Raw genomic sequence first — 20,427 nt, 5'->3', positions numbered from 1 at the left:
GGTTAACGTTCCACAGAAAATATATGAGGAACTTTTGCCACCTCAAGGTATGCATTACGTATGAAAGATAGACCTTTCTTTGAATTTGACTTTTGGTAATAAAACGTTTGGACCTTGACATGTAGTACAAATTTCAAAATAATTTTCATCTTAACATAATTAATACCCGAAAGTTCGTCAAAAACATGAAATTACTAATTTAATTCATATTAGAAGCTAAGAGTTTAGAAATCAATTAAAATTTAATAGTTTGTGAAGAGTTACACTATCATAAACATTGTAATTACTGCTAATGTATTATTTGAATTATTTGCGTTTACTAAGTAGATGCATGCATTTCTGATGTCTCATTTCTCGATTAGAAACACGTTAAATGTATTCCAACTGATAGCTACAGGGGCCTGGCATGGCCAAGCGCGTAAGGCGTGCGACTCGTAATCCGAGGGTCGCGGGTTTGCGCCCGCGTCGCGCTAAACATGCTCGCCCTCTCAGCTGTGGGGGTGTATAATGTAACGGTCAATCCCACTATTCGTTGGTAAAAGAGTAGCCCAAAAGTTGGCGGTGGGTGGTGATGACTAGCTGCCTTCCCTCTAGTCTTACACTGCTAAATTAGGGACGGCTAGCACAAATAGCCCTCGAGTAGCTTTGTGCGAAATTCCAAAACAAACAAACAAACAAGATAGCTACAGATCGAACGCCGAAAGCCAGCAACATAATGTAAAACCAACAAGTCTAAAAAGTATTATAGTAACAAATAAACTGTAATTATCTTTTCAAAATAGCTTTTATTTTGTCCATCACGGCTTCAAAATGAGAGGCGTGTAAAACTAGCATTTCAAAATCTATCTGAGATAATTTGTCATATTTTGTCTTAATTTCTCTGATAGCTTACAACAAAATGTTTAGCTTAAAAATCATTGTGCTTTCTGCCATAAAACCTCTCACTGCTGGTTGCTTAGCAGCATGTCTGAAGGTTTATAAGTCTAAAAACATGAGTTCGCTGTCCGTGACAGGCATAGCACAAACAGCTCTATGTGGAGCTTCGCGCTTGACGACGAAACAAACCATGAAGTCCAAACACAACAATATTTTCTATCCGTAATACACTATCAAACTAGCTTGCTTTTACAGCAACTTAAGGTGAGAAGCTATGGAACGCTAATAAATAATCGAACTGCCCATTTTCGTCTAATCCTCCATTTATCTAACGGTCAGTTAGGTTATCCTTTAACGATGACACAAACACACGTATGTACGTTTACCAGAAATACTGTGTATTAATGGTTAATGAGACTATTGCTCAGTATGGGATAAGATAAGCGCATGCGTAAAGCTAATATGATGGAAACAACTTTGACCACTGTCACATCAGAGACGTGGAAACAAAAGGAACAAATAGTAGAAGAGTTCAGGGAAAACCCGAACAGACATTGCGAGAAACTTTACACGTGCTCGAGGTAACTGTAAGTGAATAATATACAGTATATGTATAATATACGGAGTTATAAGTATATATATCACGATCTATTTTTCCTATTTCTGTCTAAGTCCATCACCGAACGTTTTCCCCCTTACAGCTGATATTATGTGACAATCACTCCCACTATTCATTGGTAAAAGACTACCCCAAGAGTTATCGATGGATGTTGTTGAGTAGCTTCCTTCTCTCTATTCTATTAGTTCAAAATTTGGGATGGCTACATCGTGTAGCTTTGCGCAAAATTCAAAATAAACCCAGCCAAGCACGTTTTACTTTGTTACAGGCTTTGTTATCTAATATTTATTACACATAATCTAAATCATTATTCATCATATTAATTGTCTCTGCTAAAGCGTAAATATTCAATCAAAAATTAATATATATTAGAGTATTTAATTTTTAAATAAATCCTGTCTGTTTCTTTTAATAGGCCTTTTAAAGTCACTTCATATTTTACACGACTTCAATCTTTTTTTCCAATTAATGTACCCACACCACGTAAAACAGTTACACTTCATCAATATCTTTATTTGGCACCTCGTATTCATAATTTTATTCCTTATAGTATAAGATCTTCTATTAATCGTGTTAATCAAAAGAAATACTTAAAACAATGGATCTTAAATACTGATGATAATATTCTGGGAACTTTATATTGATTTTGTAAGTTTTGATTTTACTTTATTATGTGTTTAACCATCACAGGACGAGTTAACTCTTTGTTGATGGTTTTATATTGATATTTGATTTTTTGTGTCTAATTTATTGCTTAATAAATTTATTATTATTATTATTATTATTAAAAAGATAAAACGTATAGCAAAAAAAAAAAACACATTAATCTGTATTCCAGGTTTCCCGAAGGCGTTGATAAAAAACTTCCGTTTGAGATCCTGTTTCACTCGACACCGGCTTTAAGTTGTTGAGCTTTCCAAACCAATCCGTTTTAAAATTTTAAATTCAATTAAGTAGGTTCACTATCATCCGGGTAGTTTCATGCGATGGTACAAGAATGTCATACGTATTTTCCAATTCTATATTTTTGTTGTTTTTGATTGCACCCCTGACACTATATGCTAAATAAATACGAAATAAAGATTTTAAAGTCCACAATAAAAGATAATACATCTTTCAACAATTAGAAATCAACAACGATCTAAAGCTTACGTCATCCAACGACTAAATTCAATGATGTTTTGAATGATTTAAAGATTATATTACCCAACATCTAAAATTATCAATATTTTGAATGGTTTTAAAACAACATTACCCAAAGACTAAAATCGACACTGTTTTGAATGAGTTAAAGACTACATCACCCAATAACTAAAATCAACAGCCTTTTGAACAAATCAAAGATTACATTACCCAGCAACTAAAATTATCAATGTATTGAATGGTTTAAAGACCACTTTATCCAACGACTAAAATTATCTATGTTTCGAATGGTTTAAAGACTACGTTACCCAGCGACTAAAATTATCGATCTCTTGAATGATTTAAAGATTACATTACCCAACAACTAAAATTATCAATGATTTAAATGGTTTAAAGACCACATTACTAAACTTGTCAATCTCTTGAATGATTTAAAGATTACATTACCCAACGGCTAAAATCAACAGTGTTTTGAATGAGTTAAAGACTACATCACCCAACAACTAAAATCAATAGTTTTTTTTATTTGGTTGAAAAGCTACATATCCCAAAAACTAAAATCAACAGTGTTTTGAATGATTTAAGGACTGCATTACCCATCAGCTAAAGTTATCATTCTTTTGAATGGTTTAAATACTAAATTACTCAACGATTAAAATTAAAAGTGTTTTGAATAATTTAAAGACTACATTATTTAACGACTAAAATTATCAATATCATGAATGATTTAAATATTACATTACCCAACAACTAAAATCAACAGTTTTAGATGACTTAACGACCACATCACCACGAGGTTTATCTGCGCTAGCCGTTCCCATGTTAACAGTGAAAAGCTGAATGGAAGGCAGCTAGTCCTTACCACTCACCGCCACCTCTTCGACTATTCTTTTAACAATGAATAGTGGAATTAATTGTAATATTATAACGCCCCCAAGGCTGAACGGGGGAGCATGTTTGGTAGGACGGGGAATAAAACCCGCAACTCTCAAGATTGCGACTCAAGGTCACTAACCACCTGGCCATGCCGGTCTATGTGATGAATATGCTAATTACTTTCCCTTCAACTTATGGCAGATAATTCAACCAATGTGTTTTTAGTTCTGCCTGTCTAACTATATTTCAATAAAGTTTTTAAAATCATTTTGCGTGTCTTTATGTTTTCTAAAGATCCACATGTCGTCCTAAAGTCTTGCTGTGACTTTACAAACGTGATAATAGAAAATAGACATGTGTGTGTGTGTGTGTGCGCAAGTGTTTGAATGAACCAATAAAAAAGGAACACTTCAAAAAGCAGTCAAAGTTCCCATTGAGATTAACATTTTTCTTCTCGTGGCCTTCACTAGAAGTCGCATTTTAAAAGTTGAAACTGACTAAGTCGTGTTAAACCGATAGCAGAACAAAGCCGAATTAGTCAGAATTTTTTTCCATCTTTCGACACACGACGTTGTTATGCTAATTAGATAATCTTATACTGGTACGCAAGAGCTCGTAAACTAGAAGGTTTATCTGTTGTTTTTTTGTAACAGGTCTGGTTCCAGAATCGTAGGTCTAAGGAAAGGAGAATGAAACAACTGAATTCTCTTGGAGCTCGGCGTCACTTCTTGAGAAACCCTCGGCGAACCATGCGGCAGCTGCGGCCAGGAATGTCTCCCGACGGACTTGACGACAGTCCCGATATGGTTCTAGGACCCAACACTAGCTACGGCTATTTTACCGGTATGCGTCTGTGTCTAATATAGACTACATTTTGTGTTTTATTATCCCAACGAAGAGTCTAGCATTAATAAATCAATTAGACGTTAATTGGAGTTTTAATGAATGGCGTATCCAAACGCATATATGTAATAGATTGTTCTTGAAGTATACTTGAAACGGAAAGTTCTATCAATACATTTGTAACGACCACTTAAAGAAATGTACTTATAATGGATAGCTATAAAATTATACTTCTAATGGATAATTCTACAAGTACACTTGAAATGAATGGTTAAGACAGGATTCAAAACATTTGGCCCGCCATGGTCAGGTGGTTAGGGACTCGTAATCTGAGGGTCGCGGGTTCGCGTCGCACCAAACATGCTCGCCTTTTCAGTTGTTGAGACGTTATAATGTTACAGTTGATCCCAGTGGTGATGACTAGCTACCTTCCTTCTAGTCTTACACTGCTAAATTAGGGATGGCTAGCGCAGATAGCCCTTGTGTAGCTTTGCGCGAAATTCAAAATGAACCAAACCAAAACTGTCCTGTTTCTCCTCAGAGCGCCACTTTACACATTTGAATTCTAAAAGGCTGGAAGCAGTTGAAGAAGGATGGTAGTACAGGTTATGTAGCTACACCATGGAAGATGGGGGGGGGGACAAATGCATCATATTTAAAATATATCTTACACCAGAACTACTCAAGGAGGGGAGCGGGTATATAGTCAAAATCCATTTAAGGGGAGGTAGGATGTTAACTTTTCAGCACGAGTCTCGCCGCATCCTCCCAGCGCTCTGTCTAAGTAGAGGTAGGGTGTTGTTTTTTGAGCTCAGTCTGTTCTGTCTAGCAAGTGTTTTTCGTTAAAATAACCTCAGCGTGAACAAAAGCGCGTGCCACATGAAACACGTGTTCGATATAAACGGAGAGCTTGAGTATCTGTCTCATGCAATCAGCTGACGTTATATGATAGTGGACACCACCAAACATGTTCGTCCTTTCAGCCTTGGGGGCCTTATAATGTATAATTAATCTCACTATTCGTTGATGAAAGTTTAGCCCATGAGTTGGAGGTGGGTGGTGATGATTGGCTGCCTTCCCTCTAGTCTTACACTACTGAATTATGGACGGCAGATAGCCCTTGTATAGCTTTGCGCGAATTTCCAAATAAACCGAACTGGTGGTAGACAACCATCCTTCACACCTGTAGTCACCAGAAAATTAAAACAGTATACAATAAACAATAAACTTAACGTCACGAGGAGCTAAAATACAAACAAACACACAAAGAAGAAAAACACAATTGATAAATGTTAGATATTTCGTTAAGAAGTTCCTAAAGTTTGGATCACACAGATATGCAGATGAAACTTAGTTTTCAAACTTTGGTAGTTCCAACGTGTTTCTCCATTCCAGTTGGGAATATTACGAATGACACTGAACGACGTATGCACGGATTAAGAGAAAATAATCGACCTTTCCTGTATCCCTTCAGAGAAGAAGGGCAACCCTTTCCTTGAAGATCGCTAGGAACTGGTAAACGAGGCCCGTGCCTCGTATCGTTTAAGTACCTTCCGCTCCGAACTTTCGCTGCCTGTAAATTTTTATTTGCCTAGTTTCACTTTAGTCCGTGCTCTGCTCGAGGTGTTGTTTCAGTTCGTGTCTTGGTACGTGACAAACAGCTTGACGTTTAATAGCGCCATAAAACTTACATGCAAATGTGTTTATGACACGTGCATTACTTGGCTGGTATGTTCGTGTTTCAATTTTTAACAACCCTCTCAGTTAACAAAACCACACATAATTTGTTTTCCGAATGGAAGATTCGCGGTAACCCGTGTAAACACCCAAGAACAAGGTCCTGCGCGTTCGTAGAGACGACTTGAACCCGGGAGTAAGCGCGCTCTTGCACGCGACAGATTTTGTCAAGCAGATGATGTGAACGCCGTCGTGACGCTGAGGCAGCTCGTATTCTTCAACCCATTTCTTTTAATTGTATGTGTTCGTATACTTTAGAGAAAAAGGAAAGCCGCTTTGAACTAACTGCTGTGTTCACCGTGGGGAATAGAGCCCCAGATTTTAGCGTTGTAAGTCCACAGACCTACAGCAGTCCCACAAGAAGATATTTCTCTTTATATTCCCGAAACGGTGAATATAATGTGACAGAAAAGGAGATTGTAAAGAAAACAGTCACTTCATTTATATAACTAATACATTATTTTATATCGTAGTTTATCAAATACGGCCGAAACATGTTTTGGACTAATAAATAATTGTGGTCTAAAGACTCCCTATACGATCACATGTTTCATTAGACTAAGATGTGCGTATTACTTGCTATAAATATTAATTGTGTATTTACTATCAACTGGGGTGCCCGCCCAACTCGTGTGTAACAAAGGATAGGAAATTGTGCTTCTATTTTCTCTCTACATTATGAAAATTAGAAGTCCAATAAAAATATATGAAGTTACTAATATTGCAAAGAATGGCATACTGTTTTCATGAAATATATGAATATGAAATTAGATGGGTGAGAACCCCCCCCTCATGACATTTCTCGTGTCATCCCTTATTACGGTGTAGTGCTGATTGGTCAATAAATGTGAAAACGTATAAGCAGTGGCGTATTTGGGTAGGGGCTAGAGGGGGACTCAGTCCCAAGGTCCATGGTCTTAATTGGGGCCCATTGATAATTTTATTCTATGCAAAATTGCATAGGATGTAGGGCCCACAAAAGTTATTAGCTCCTGGGCCACACAACCTTAAATCCGCCACTACATATAATAAACAAAAATTAAATGATAGATATACGACAGTGTATTTGTTTTCCGGACATACACTTTTCTTTATTTAGTAGATTGTAAAATTATGTTGAATGACAAAGCTAATTAACCCTCAAGTGGTAGGGTAAAATATGTGTGTCATAAGTAGCACAATGGGTCAAAATGACCTATGTGTAATAAACTTCAAACAGATTATTACAACAATAAGCAAGGTAACTCCAACAGCGCATTTCCCAGCACAACACTCAAGAACTGGTTTAGGTTAAAGTACAAAACATATCTGGTAGAGGGCAGCACAAGCTGAGATGGAATATCGGATTGAAAAAATTGATATGGACCATTCTTACCTTACCATATCAGTTGAACGTTAAAATACTTTAACGGTATTTTGATAAAGATCGAGTGGTCACTGTTCGTATTGTGTACGGTTGTGGTGTGGGTGGTTAATGTGTCGTATTGTGTGATGTTGAGGTACTAGTCAACAATACTTGTGTTGTGAAAGGTTACCTTTCTGTGTTTATATAGTTTTCTAATTGTTGCAGGTTTTTGTCTAGCTGTTTCTATTTCAGTTGTTTTTAACAATATTGGTGAAGTTTAGACGCGGGCGGGATTACAGAGGGAGCAGTTGCCCCCACTTATTTCTGCGGGATAAAAACATTCACAATAATTAAGTCAGAATGTATCCGCCCTCCCTCATACATTTTGTTTCCAAATCCTACTCACGAGCTTAGACCATATTGGCTTTTCAGATACTCCCCTCCCCAAAACTCGAACTTGGATACTAATAGTGGACAAAACATAAATAACGTGCTTTACAATAACCAGTCCAAACCACATTGGTTTTAACTATTCATGCACAATATTTATTGTTCCTTGTGGGTCATTCAATGATAAGGTTTGTTACAAGGCCATTAATGACGTACGTTTAGATATTCCTTTGATATTGATGTATGTTATATAGGAAATCATTGGTTTCGACCAGTTTTCTTTGACCACTTCGTTATGCTGAGGGGGCGAGTTCATCCTATAGTAGAACTCTTGATTTTGGATTTAACGAGCTAAGTTCGAATCCGTGCGACACCATAAATTATTATTATCCGCACTTTAAGCTGTGGGCGCTTTAAAAAAGCGATAATCAATCACTTGTCGTGGATGGTGGGATGCTACTGACTGACAGATTTTCCTCAGACCAACAGTTAAAAAGTTAGTGGTTTAACCATAAATACAGATTATTTACTCTGAGTGTTATAATAAACAGAAATGGTTTAAGAACAAGTCCATAATTTGGCCATCACAGACCGTACGTCCGTCCATTCACGAACTTCAAGTACCTCCTAGACTTTTCAGGTGATAAAAATATTTTTCCCTATAACTTCCTAAGCGGGAAGCCTCGTGGCGAGGGCTAACCACCCGAGAGATTCCATGTACTATTCGGACTAACCCCCTCGTAAACCATTCATCGATTTCCGATACCTAGAACGACACGACCGGGTAGCCTCGCCGTCTCTCTCTCTCGCTCGCTCGCTGATTGCCTGCAGCCTGATAGAGAATCGACTTACATCGATACGTGTGGCCTACGGGCAGTCTCGAACATAAATATGTCAAAGATAAGAAACAAAGTAGTTATAGAAACTAAAGGTTTCCAGCTTTATTCTCAAAACTAAGATGAATTTAGGTTGCAATATTCATCACACGGACGTTCGTAGTTTTCTCAATAGCGCCATTTGTATCAAAGATAAACCAAAGGAACTGCAAGCTGTGGATTTATTGAACGGACGCGATGGGAAAGAATTAGTTTCAACTTCCGAATAGTTTTATACCTGTCGGGCGTGATGGGAAGGATTAGTTTCAACTTCCCAGTAGTCTTATACCTGTCGGGCGTGATGGGAAAGGATTAGTTTCAACTTCCGAATAGTTTTATACCTGTCAGGCGTGATGAGAAAGGATTAGTTTCAACTTCCCAGTAGTTTTATACCTGTCGGGCGTGATGGGAAAGGATTAGTTTCAACTTCCCAGTAGTTTTGTACCCGTCGGGCGTGATGAGAAAGGATTAGTTTCAACTTCCCAGTAGTTTTGTACCCGTCGGGCGTGATGAGAAAGGATTAGTTTCAACTTCCCAGTAGTTTTATACCTGTCAGGCGTGATGGAAAGGGATTAGTTTCAACTTCCCAGTAGTTTTATACCTGTCGGGCGTGATGGGAAAGGATTAGTTTCAACTTCCCAGTAGTTTTATACCCGTCGGGCGTGATGAGAAAGGATTAGTTTCAACTTCCCAGTAGTTTTATACCTGTCAGGCGTGATGAGAAAGGATTAGTTTCAACTTCCCAGTAGTTTTATACCTGTCGGGCGTGATGGGAAAGGATTAGTTTCAACTTCCCAGTAGTTTTGTACCCGTCGGGCGTGATGAGAAAGGATTAGTTTCAACTTCCCAGTAGTTTTGTACCCGTCGGGCGTGATGAGAAAGGATTAGTTTCAACTTCCCAGTAGTTTTATACCTGTCAGGCGTGATGGAAAGGGATTAGTTTCAACTTCCCAGTAGTTTTATACCCGTCGGACGTGATGGGAAAGGATTAGTTTCAACTTCCCAGTAGTTTTATACCTGTCAGGCGTGATGGAAAGGGATTAGTTTCAACTTCCCAGTAGTTTTATACCTGTCAGGCGTGATGGAAAGGGATTAGTTTCAACTTCCCAGTAGTTTTATACCCGTCGGACGTGATGGGAAAGGATTAGTTTCAACTTCCCAGTAGTTTTATACCCGTCGGACGTGATGGGAAAGGATTAGTTTCAATTTTCCAATAGTTTTATACCCGTTGGTAGAAGTTTGCATGCTTTACAAACCTTAACTTCAAATATATGCACTGATTTTTTATCATTAAAATAGTTTGTTTTACAATGCAATGGAGACCTTTTATAGGCTCTTGCGAAATTCTGAAACAAACGACCAAACAATAATTTAAGCAGGTTATTTTAAGAGTAATTTTGATTGTAGTTTTTTTTTTCCCTTTCCAATTTTCTATCCAGTCTTGGCCTTTCCTGCATGAAAATAGGCCCACATTTTCTACTGCTACCAACCTCCTCTCCCCATATTGTTTCCGTCGTCTCTGAGCTCCTCGTATGTTTTAACATGTTAATAAGATAACAAAACTTATTGATGTGGTTGAAATTCATCATTCTTATTGGAACCAACAAACTAAGCCTAATGCAATTGTACTTCGCTTAAAGCGTTTCAGCTACGAGAAAATTTAATAAATACAACATAAGATGACTTGTTCTTCCATAGGTCACGTTTTGCTTACTAGAATTGGTATTGTTGGTATTTTCAACCTGAAGAGCACTTAACGAAAGGCATAAGTTAAACAACGAAGTCAGAGACCTATTAATGTTCAGGCCTTATCAGGCCTAGAGAAATCAGTCATTGAACAACACCCACTAACTTAACCGAACAGCAGGATTGATTGGAATAGCTGTTACACTTCACTGCTAAAGATGGGGTGTGTTCTTTGACCTGTCCCAGTTCTAACCTCGTACATTTCCATTCGCATGTTGACACGCTGACTGACCACTTGGCCACACGAGGACAAAAGTTTGTTAGAAGGCAATAATAAATATTTATTTGATTACTCTCTGAGGCGCTGGTGGGCCCAGTGGTAAAACTTCGTATTTCAGAGTTGTCGAACAGTGTTCAAATTCGTTGGTACATTTAAATATTCATCGCACTTTAAGATGTGGATGCGTTAGAAAGAGACAGTTAATCCCTCAAACCGAGACTCAAAACTCGAGTGCATTCAAATAGTTGACTATTCTCCTGAAGAAGGATAGTCAACAATTTATTCTCCTGAAGAATAGTCAGCTATTCGAAAACGCTCAAGTTTTGGGTCTCGTTTTGAAAATAATACAATTTTTATAGCTGATCCTGTGTGTTAACTATTGAATCTGAAGTTAATTCCTCAAAGTGTAGATGGCCTTCTCTCCCTTTGAGTAGTTAGAAAGTGCCCAATCATTTAGCTAAGTTTCTTCAGCCCTTACTAGGAGAGCGAAAGGTCTCAAGTTTTAGTGGTGAGAAAGTATATCGTGAAATAACTAAAATAACACAACATTAGTAGAAGATGTGCCACAAACACATGACGAATTATTACTGACTAGCAGGAATGCCTGCCCTATGGACAGTTATAGCTGCTATTTCCTGAGACCTTTTCTGGAAATGCCTGACTGTTCTAAAATAATGTGTTCATAATTTACATCCAATAATGTCCACTGTCCGTGAGAAAAAAAAATCTTATTGAAGTTTTTTATTTAAAAACGAGTTATCGTCACAGCATTACATCAGAGAGTAGATTTTATTGATGTATTTCTTTGAAGACCCAGATCAACGAACATGCTTTGATTTTATGTTGCAACACTCACGAGATTTTCACTAAAAAAAAACTTTTTTTTTCAGTTGTGTTATTTATTGCTCAGCTATAAAAACACTGCCTAGTTATAAAAGTATGTTACCTAGTTATGATTTGTGCGGTAGTTTCCGAGATCCAAGTTTTGGAAGTTATACATCTTAAGTTCCATCATAATACAATTATCAATCAACTAATTAAAAATTTTAATTCACGAATGCGAACGTAACCTCAGGGTAACAAACCTCGGGCCTCTTAGATAACCGCGTCTTATTGAATAAGCTACTTCTCCATTGGTGAAGTTTACGAACATAAACATAATTCAAATTATATATAATAAATAATGCAAGTAATATAATGTAAGATAATTGAAATTATATATAATAAATAATGCAAGTAATATAATGTAACATAATTTAAATTATATATAATAAATAATGCAAGTAATATAATGTAACATAATTTAAATTATATATAATAAATAATGCAAGTAATATAATGTAACATAATTTAAATTATATATAATAAATAATGTAAGTAATATAATGTAACACAATTTAAATTATATATAATAAATAATGCAAGTAATATAATGTAACACAATTTAAATTATATATAATAAATAATGCAAGTAATATAATGTAACATAATTTAAATTATATATAATAAATAATGCAAGTAATACGAGTAATATGCAATTCGTATAATGTTTTCATGGGTTAAACACCCTCTCCTATAAAAACCCAATCAACTTTCTTGAAAAACACCGAGGTTTCATTCAAGTCTTGATCTATCAATAATCATATTTCCATACTATCATGTTTAAGTTGTTGTTTAACCCCCGATTTCTTTTCTTTTTTAACGTTTTGTTTAACTTCCAACAGACAAAATTATTTTAACTTGCTTTCAAATTAAAGCACAGAGTAAATACTAAAGGGGGCGTTGTTCAAAGAATATGGAGTAGTTCAAAAAAAGCACTAATCTCATTACTAGCAGCAGATTTTATTTATGTGTTTTTCATGTGTTTTCAAATTAAATTATTTGACTCGTGAAAACATCCTATCTTATTGTTTGACACAAGACTCGGTGACAGACGTTAATTTACAAACACGATCTCATCGCAATCCCAGAAATAACACTCTGTCGAAAACCTCTTTGTATTGTTTGCTATTGTTCCACATATATTGACTACCACACTGGTGGAATTCATAAATTTAACTAATATGTACTGACGCACATAATGTTATTTAATTTCTGATGAATATCTACTGAAAGTTAACTGTTTATAGCTCCTAATCACCGCGGGGATTAAACCTGAAATTTAAGTCTTATAAAGCCTTCAGTCTTACTAAGGGAGATTGAAGGGAGCATTAATTGTGTTAACTCTAGACCAGCGCTAAGCCTTACCTCTTAAATTAAGAAAACTGTTTAACGATATTCATATATGTGCGAAGTAGGAATAACTAAAGTAACACATAATTTTTACTGATCCCTGTATAAAATGTACAAAGTCGAATTGTTTGGGCACATATTGACTTTACGTATCGACCATTTTTGTTCAATCATAACTTTCTTTGTGGTTGGAACCTGAACCATTCATGTTAAGCTGAACACTGGAGAGGTGGTGGTATAAATGTTTCCTGAAACAACAACAGAAAAATCAAAGGTGCACAGTGGTCCAAAGAGCACGTGCTTTCGTCGCTGATTAATATAATTTTCTCTTTTAAACCGACACCAGAATCTTTAACACAGAACTGGTGAGTACACAGTAGTGTTTAAAGTGGAAATAACAGGGTTTCTACACAACCAAAGTGTAGGGACATTCACACAGCACGTGTGTGTTCCCAGCATCGGTCGTTCTGCTAGTATTAAACCATCGAAAATGCCATGGGGAGCATATCAGGTTACCGATTCCCTCCCCAATCCCCTTTTGAATTTGAGAAACGGTAAATCTGTAATATTTAAAGAAATGACTAGACTATTTGATGGCAATTAAACTAGCTGAAGTTATTTTCAAACACCAGAGGTCGTGACGTACCTCATCAACATCAGATTCTGGGTACTTATGAACCAATTCAAAGTAACATGTTAACACACTATCAACTTTAATGGTGTGTGCTTCACTCTGACGTTTTCAATTTGGCATTGGGCATGCACAATTGTTTTAACAAGTCATATAGTGTTTTGTCGTTTATTTATGTTTTTAGTGTTTGTTTGTTATTTAGAGGAAACAGTTGAACTCTTGCGTGGATTTCATCAACTTGTACTATCCGAATGTTTCGCACGTTGGGATGGTCTCGTGATTTATCGTGCTCCTGCTGTGAATTCAAGAATTCCTAGTTCGCTACCCATTGCCAAATGAACGCGTTCTTTGAGGCTGTGGATGCATTATACGAGTTACACTCAAATCCCACTATTTGAATAAAGTAAACCGAGAGCTGGTACTGAATGTCACGGTCAATCTCACTATTCTTTAATAAAAGAGTAGCCCAAGAGTTGGCGGTGGGTGGTGATGACTAGCTGCCTTCCTTCTTGTCTTACACTGCTAAATTAGGGACGGCTTGCGTAGATAGCCCTCGTGTAGCTTTGCGTGAAATTCAAACCAAGCCCAAACCTATAGCTGTCTGCCCTACAATCTACCAGCACGAAATTAGGGATGACTAACCCGAATAGTTCCTGTGTGACTTCGCTTTAATTTAGTAGAACAAAGTAAACATCTTAAAAAATTGGACAACACGGGGGAAGGTGGTAAATCCTCCACAAAGTTTAACAAACTTTCTATACTTTCTTGGAGAGAATTCACTCGCACTAGCCCGACTGTTGTACTCTCGGTTAATCCTCGTAGTGAGGACAGTGGGAACACGTCTATTGATCGTTTTAGAAACTTTTCATGTACTTTTATAAATACTTACTGTAGTTTTTCTCATTGCTATATTTAGCGTAGTATTATGGTATGTTCTCAAGGTGCTGGCTTTCATTCCGAGAAACTGACTTTCCCGCCTTAATTTGTTGGATGTCGTTCCTCACTGACAAGAAAATTAGTTGCAATTAGAAAGATAATCAACTTAAAGGCTCCGGCATTTCAAGCTAAGAGGAAGCGGGGGAAAAGGATGTACGGTGTATGGTCTGGGTGGTCGAAGGCCTGACAAAGACTGATAGTTCGCCCTTTAGTCGAATGATATGCCAACAAACCAGCATGGTGGAGAGAATTATGACAACACTATCAACATAAGGTGACCGGACACTTACTTCAATTATGTTTTTTTTTAAAATAAATAGCAGAGGTGAGAAAGGAGAAGGGGTGGGAGGGAAAAGGGTGCAGAAGCAATGGAAGCAGGAGTGAAATGAGTTGAAACTTAATTTTCGAATGGAAATTGAGGGCAGTTCGAAAAGGAGGAAGGCGGGTCCCATAATGAAGCTTCGTCTCATTTTAATGTGTTACAGATTCAAACGATTCTGTTACGTTAATAGTTAAGCTGTAATATATTCTAGGTTTCATCTAGCATGCCTTCCTCCCCCCTCCACAAACATACATAAAGAAAACTGTCTATCTGTCTGGAGAAAGAGTTAATATCTATTCACATGTTTATACTAGTATGCATATGTACTTCACATGCGAGTCATTTTAAAATCCACTGTAACGTTTTATTTACAGTTTTCACAGAAGTTAGTGTAACTGAGTGAAAAAGTATTGCATTATAGGTGAACAGTCACATATACTGATTATGTGTTTGTTTTTTAATGCAAAACTACATGAGGGCTATCTCCGCCAGCCGTCTCTAATTTAGTAGTGTAAGACTAAAGAGAAAGCAGCTAGTCAACATCACCCACTATCAACTCTTGGGCTACTCTTTTGTCAATGAATAGTGGGATTGACAGTCACATTATAAAGCTCCCACGGTTGAAAGGGTGAGCATGTTTGGTGTGACGAGGATTCGAACCAACGACCCTCAGATTACAAGTCGAGTGCACTAACCACCTGGCCATGATAACTACATGGCTAGTCAGAGATACTGAAAAAAAAAAGTTATTATAATATGTAACTGGTCATATAGTGTTAATACCAGTGTTTGGCCACAGAATAGCACGTTATGAGTATATGTGTCCATTCATTAAGTATCGGCCCGACATGGCCAGGTAATTAGTACACTCGACTCGTAATCTGAGGGTCGTTGGTTCGAATTTCCGTCACATCAAACATGCTCACCCCTTCAAACGTGGGAGCGTTATAATATTACTGTCAATACCACTATTCATTAATAAAAGAGTAGCCCAAGAGTTGATAGTGAGTGATGTTGACTAGCTGCCCTCACTTTAGTCGACCAATACAAATCTTGGTACAGCTAACATCGACAGTCCTCGTGTGGTTTAACGCTCATGTCTGAAACATTAAAATAGAATGGATAGAAACAGAGTTTCTATAATTATTCTGAAGAATTCTGAACTTTGAAAGCTGGACAAAAAAAGGGCTACCTTTGTACAAAGTTGCACAGTGGGTTACTTGTGCTCTGTTTACTGCGGATAATCGAACCCCTTATTTTAGGTTAGAAGTCTGTACACTTCCCGTTGACCAACCTGAAAATTGCGCACCAAAAGACAAATATAATATTTCTCAGTAACCACGTGCCTGTGGCATGATTCACTTTGTTGTTTCTCAGTAACTTCTCTACCAGCTACCTATTAAAATAACACAAAAATGGTTATCTCGATTCTGTCCTTGTAAATATACCTCTGTTGTAAATATTAGAAAATACCTTAGTTTGGTAACTATGTTGTAAATATTAGAATATTCTCTTATCAAACCGTTATATGTTGCAGCTGGTTCACACATACAGAACGAAAATGTATATCACCTTGTGTACATATGTATGTATCATTATACAAAATATTTTAATCCTGTATATAACAGTATGTATGAGCTTTATGTAATATGTGTAAGAAACGTCACAGCATCGATCTTACTGTCTCACTCAGAGCGACACTAGGCCGGTCCGACCATAGATCTGGAGTTAAGATAAACGGCGTTATGTCTAAATTCGACTTCATGGGCGAGCAAACGACCCCGTAGTCTCGAACTCTGCTTTCCCGATGTAAAATCGATTGGCCACAAAGCATTCTTATCTCTCGGACCATCTCTGCACGTCGGTAGGCGAAGTTTCTTATCGAGCTCCGGTTTACCATTGGCTGAAATCGTTTCCAGCTAAACCAGTCGTTAGGTCTCGTTCTATTTCGCGCTTCACTGATGAGACCTGCAAGATGGATGGTGGCGCGAGCCGAATCTCGAGATAACTAAAGCAACTTCCGAAAGAACGCAATTCGCCTTTTGAGAAGCGTGGACGGCAATCAAATGACGTAGAGTCTCCCTGGCACGTGACGATTCTGAACGTGTTGACTGAACGTGAAGTATATAGTGATTTGCCGCTGTTAGGTTTCCGTTTCAGTTTGAAATATAACGCACAGTTATGAGTTAAATACTTAAAAAAAAAAACATTTTTAAACAAAACTTAAATGATGAGATGAGGGACAAGTTAGATGATTGATTGTAAAGCACGAGACTACACAACGGATACCGAAACCAGATTTTTAGCCTCGTAATCCCGAAATATATTGTTGAGCCACTATGAGGGAGGGGGGGGACTGAGGGGTATGTCAGAACTGTAGTATGAATGGAAGATCGCAAGTATTACACTAAATGAGTGAAAGACAAAGCAATGTGACAAGTGACGTTTCACAAGTCTCAAGGCCTGACGTCATCTGGTGACGAAAGTACGAAGTAACCATGCCACCTGGTGTAACATACTAATTTTGTTTCACCCTCTTGATACTGTCGATTACAGTCTGCAGAGAAATAAACACTTTTTTTTACAGATCATCTAATGCAAAAACCTACAAATTTATATTATGTGTTCTTTATAAAAGAGTAAAATTATTTTTAATATATTTGATGACGATAGCAATAACCAAAAAGATGAAAGAACTTCCGAAGAGCCTGACGTAGCTTGGTGGTCAGTGACCTCGTTTAGCAATGTGCAGGTTGCAGGCTCAAATTCCGTCATTGAACATGTTAGCTCTTTCGGCCATATAGGCGTTATAATGTTACGGTCAATCTCACTTTTTATTAGTGAGAAAAGCAGTCCAAGAGTTGCCGGTGGGCGGTGTTGACTAGTTACCTTCTCTCAAGTCTACTACTTCACAATTAGAGATGAGTAGTTCAGTTAGACTTCGTGTAGCTTTGTGTGAAATTCAACAAAAAAGTCACCGCCCCTTTCCCCAGTGGCACAACGGTATCTCTGTGGACTTACAACGCTAGAAACCAGATTTCGATATTCGTGGTGGGCAGAGCACAACCCATCGTGTAGCTTTGTTTTTAATTACAAACAAACAAATCAACCTGGAAATAAATAAGGAACCTATGAAATACTTTATTATATTGGATATAATATTTTTGTTTATGGGTAAATATATATATATATATAATATTTTACATAAATCCTTTTATTCATTCCAAGTGTAACACAATCTTGTTTTACTAACAGTTTTATTTTAGTCGTTTTTATTCCAAATACGGTAAAACTTAACGCTTTCCTGGATTACCATTTCAAAGAATTCCAGTAAATTTTTTTTTATTATTTTTTAGACGCGGGAAGTCCCATCGACTTTCCCTACAGAACCCAATCGGGGTTCTATACCTACTTCCCTAGTCAGCATCTGTCAGATTCCCTAGACTTTCCCCCGGGACCGATGGAGAACACAACAGCACCCAGTCCACCTCCGTCCTCAAGAGTTATGAATCATGGGATATCACCAAACGGATATCTGATGCAAGGTAAATTACGCAGTAAAAATATGTTTATTTCTCTTCTACGCATGCGTGTAGTTGAATAGTTTTAAACTTGAAATTTAGGAGTGGTATTTTCACACCTGTCCTCAGTTCTGAAAAAACAAAAATGATTGTTGTGTATGCGATAAAAGCTTCAAATTGTGTGCATGTTGAATATAACTGAATATAAATGTCGAATATAAATTTAAAGAACCCGTATCAGAAATCATTGGGGGATCACGTCGAAATGACGGATTTGTCGTTAAGCTGACGTTCTCTGGACTTAAGAGTATTCGTTTACTAATTTATTCATTGCTCTATGTTGTTTGCTTTGACTTCGTTTTTCTTCTATGCTTTACTTTAGGTCAGTTAAGCCTTGGCACGGACTCGCCTTACCTTCAACACCACACCGACGTGCTGTCTCAACGTTCTAGTCCAGATACTGCGATGAGTCTCCCACCTATAACGGATGCCTATGGTCCACCTAGGCCTCCAGCCGCTGAGACCTTTCATCCGGCTCTTTCACACCAGTCATTAACCGAAACGCCTGTGTGGTGACGCCATATTTCATCGGGTTCTTTCACAACAGTCATTAATCGAGACGCCTGTGTGGTGACGTCATATTTCATCCCGTTCTATAATGCCATTCGCTAAACAAAGCTCCTGGGTGGTGATGTAATTGCGGTCAAGCAGTCTGCCTAGACCTGCAGCCACTGCTATCTTTCATTTCCTTCTCTCACACCAGTCACTAACTGAAACCCCTGTGCGGTGACGTCAGTTCGGTCAAGCAGTTTCTGCTTTTTCTAACTCACTGTGTATTCTATAACAAAACAATAATAGCGTCAGTTGATAACCAGTTGTTTTCCATGTCAAATACACGGTCATTATACAAAATAACAGTAATCGAAATCTATAACTGCTGCTCTTCAAAATTTTTATCTTGGTGTTTTTGACACATTCTAAACTACATAGTAGCGTTTTACGATTAGAAGACCAAAGTGAAACGCTTATAGTATATTTATGACGTTTGTAAAATATTCGTATGACATTTTAGTGACATTATAAAGATCAGAAAAAAAAATCCTTATAAACTGATAAATGGTAGAAAATTCACTACGTTATTGTATAACTGTTCTCACAACAGTAAAAACCGTCACATTAAAAAACAGTTCTTCTCATATATTTAAAACTTTTTGTTGATTATTTAATAATTTACATTTCGGCTTTCAGCTCATGAACCTTTCGCCCATTACTTACAGCTTTTCTTACTGGTGAAGAAGCAGCGAACACACATGAAATTACGAGACGCTGTTCAATGTAAATATATATAATACTATTAAAACTGCATGACACATACACGTGGTCTCTTCTGCGACCAATCGTCGAGCAATGAGCAACTATTATTGTAAATAGTAAAGGACAAGCGCGTGTTTTTGTGAAACGCGTGGTTATGTAGATGAGCGAATTTATGAAATTCTACCGTTGTGGAGCATGTTTAGATGTCTTGTGTTGTTGTTTGTATTATCAAAGACTAAACCTTTCGTCAAGGTGTAATACAATGAGAAGGCTGTTCGTTGTATTGAAATCAGCGGTAAAAATACAGAGGGCGTGGTAGTACGGTAATAAAACCGGCCTGTTAAACACGTGGACAACGCGTGCGTGTGTGTGTGTGTGTTTTTCGTATATCGTTGTGTAATATAAATTAAACTCTTTATTTCTAACAGAAATGAAGAATGGAACTCTCGAGATTTCTAAAGTTATAATGTTACATAAGCGAAACACCATAACTACGAATGGAGATATAAATTGTCATATTTAGATTAAAACTCCACACAATACTACCATGTATTCTTTTGTATCTAGAGTCTGTTGGACTTCAGTAGTAAATATGTATTCTATTTCTTCGTCATTAACATTTATAAAATACATTTATTTAAATGATCTAATATTCTTGTCCACTTCAGCCGGTTGTCTTCGTATCATTTCAGAACTACGAATATAGTAATCACGATTAATTAATTAATTACTAGGTACTTCTGTACAATTAATTAATGAATTAGGTAGTTCGAGTTCCGTAAAATAAAAGGAAATTTTCGA

General features: G+C 37.1%; 1 protein-coding gene and 1 long non-coding RNA gene across 2 annotated transcripts in view; one reads left to right on the top strand and one right to left on the bottom strand.

The window, feature by feature from the left end:
* Window positions 1–19,521, top strand: part of LOC143244248 (LIM/homeobox protein Lhx1-like) — an 80,813-nt gene extending 61,292 nt beyond the window's left edge. The window contains exons 4-6 of the mRNA XM_076488561.1: window positions 4,168–4,357; window positions 18,148–18,336; window positions 18,695–19,521. Coding sequence (XP_076344676.1) covers window positions 4,168–4,357; window positions 18,148–18,336; window positions 18,695–18,888 — 573 coding nt within the window. The 3' untranslated portion in view covers window positions 18,889–19,521. The remainder of the gene's footprint in view (window positions 1–4,167; window positions 4,358–18,147; window positions 18,337–18,694) is intronic.
* Window positions 19,014–20,427, bottom strand: part of LOC143244249 (uncharacterized) — a 41,056-nt gene continuing 39,642 nt past the window's right edge. Inside the window, exon 3 of the long non-coding RNA XR_013024986.1 lies at window positions 19,014–19,150. This is a non-coding gene — a long non-coding RNA (uncharacterized LOC143244249). The remainder of the gene's footprint in view (window positions 19,151–20,427) is intronic.

This window comes from Tachypleus tridentatus, chromosome 2, assembly GCF_004210375.1.
Source record: "Tachypleus tridentatus isolate NWPU-2018 chromosome 2, ASM421037v1, whole genome shotgun sequence".
Classification (NCBI taxonomy): domain Eukaryota; kingdom Metazoa; phylum Arthropoda; class Merostomata; order Xiphosura; family Limulidae; genus Tachypleus; species Tachypleus tridentatus.
This window is presented reverse-complemented; position numbering and strand designations above follow the sequence as displayed.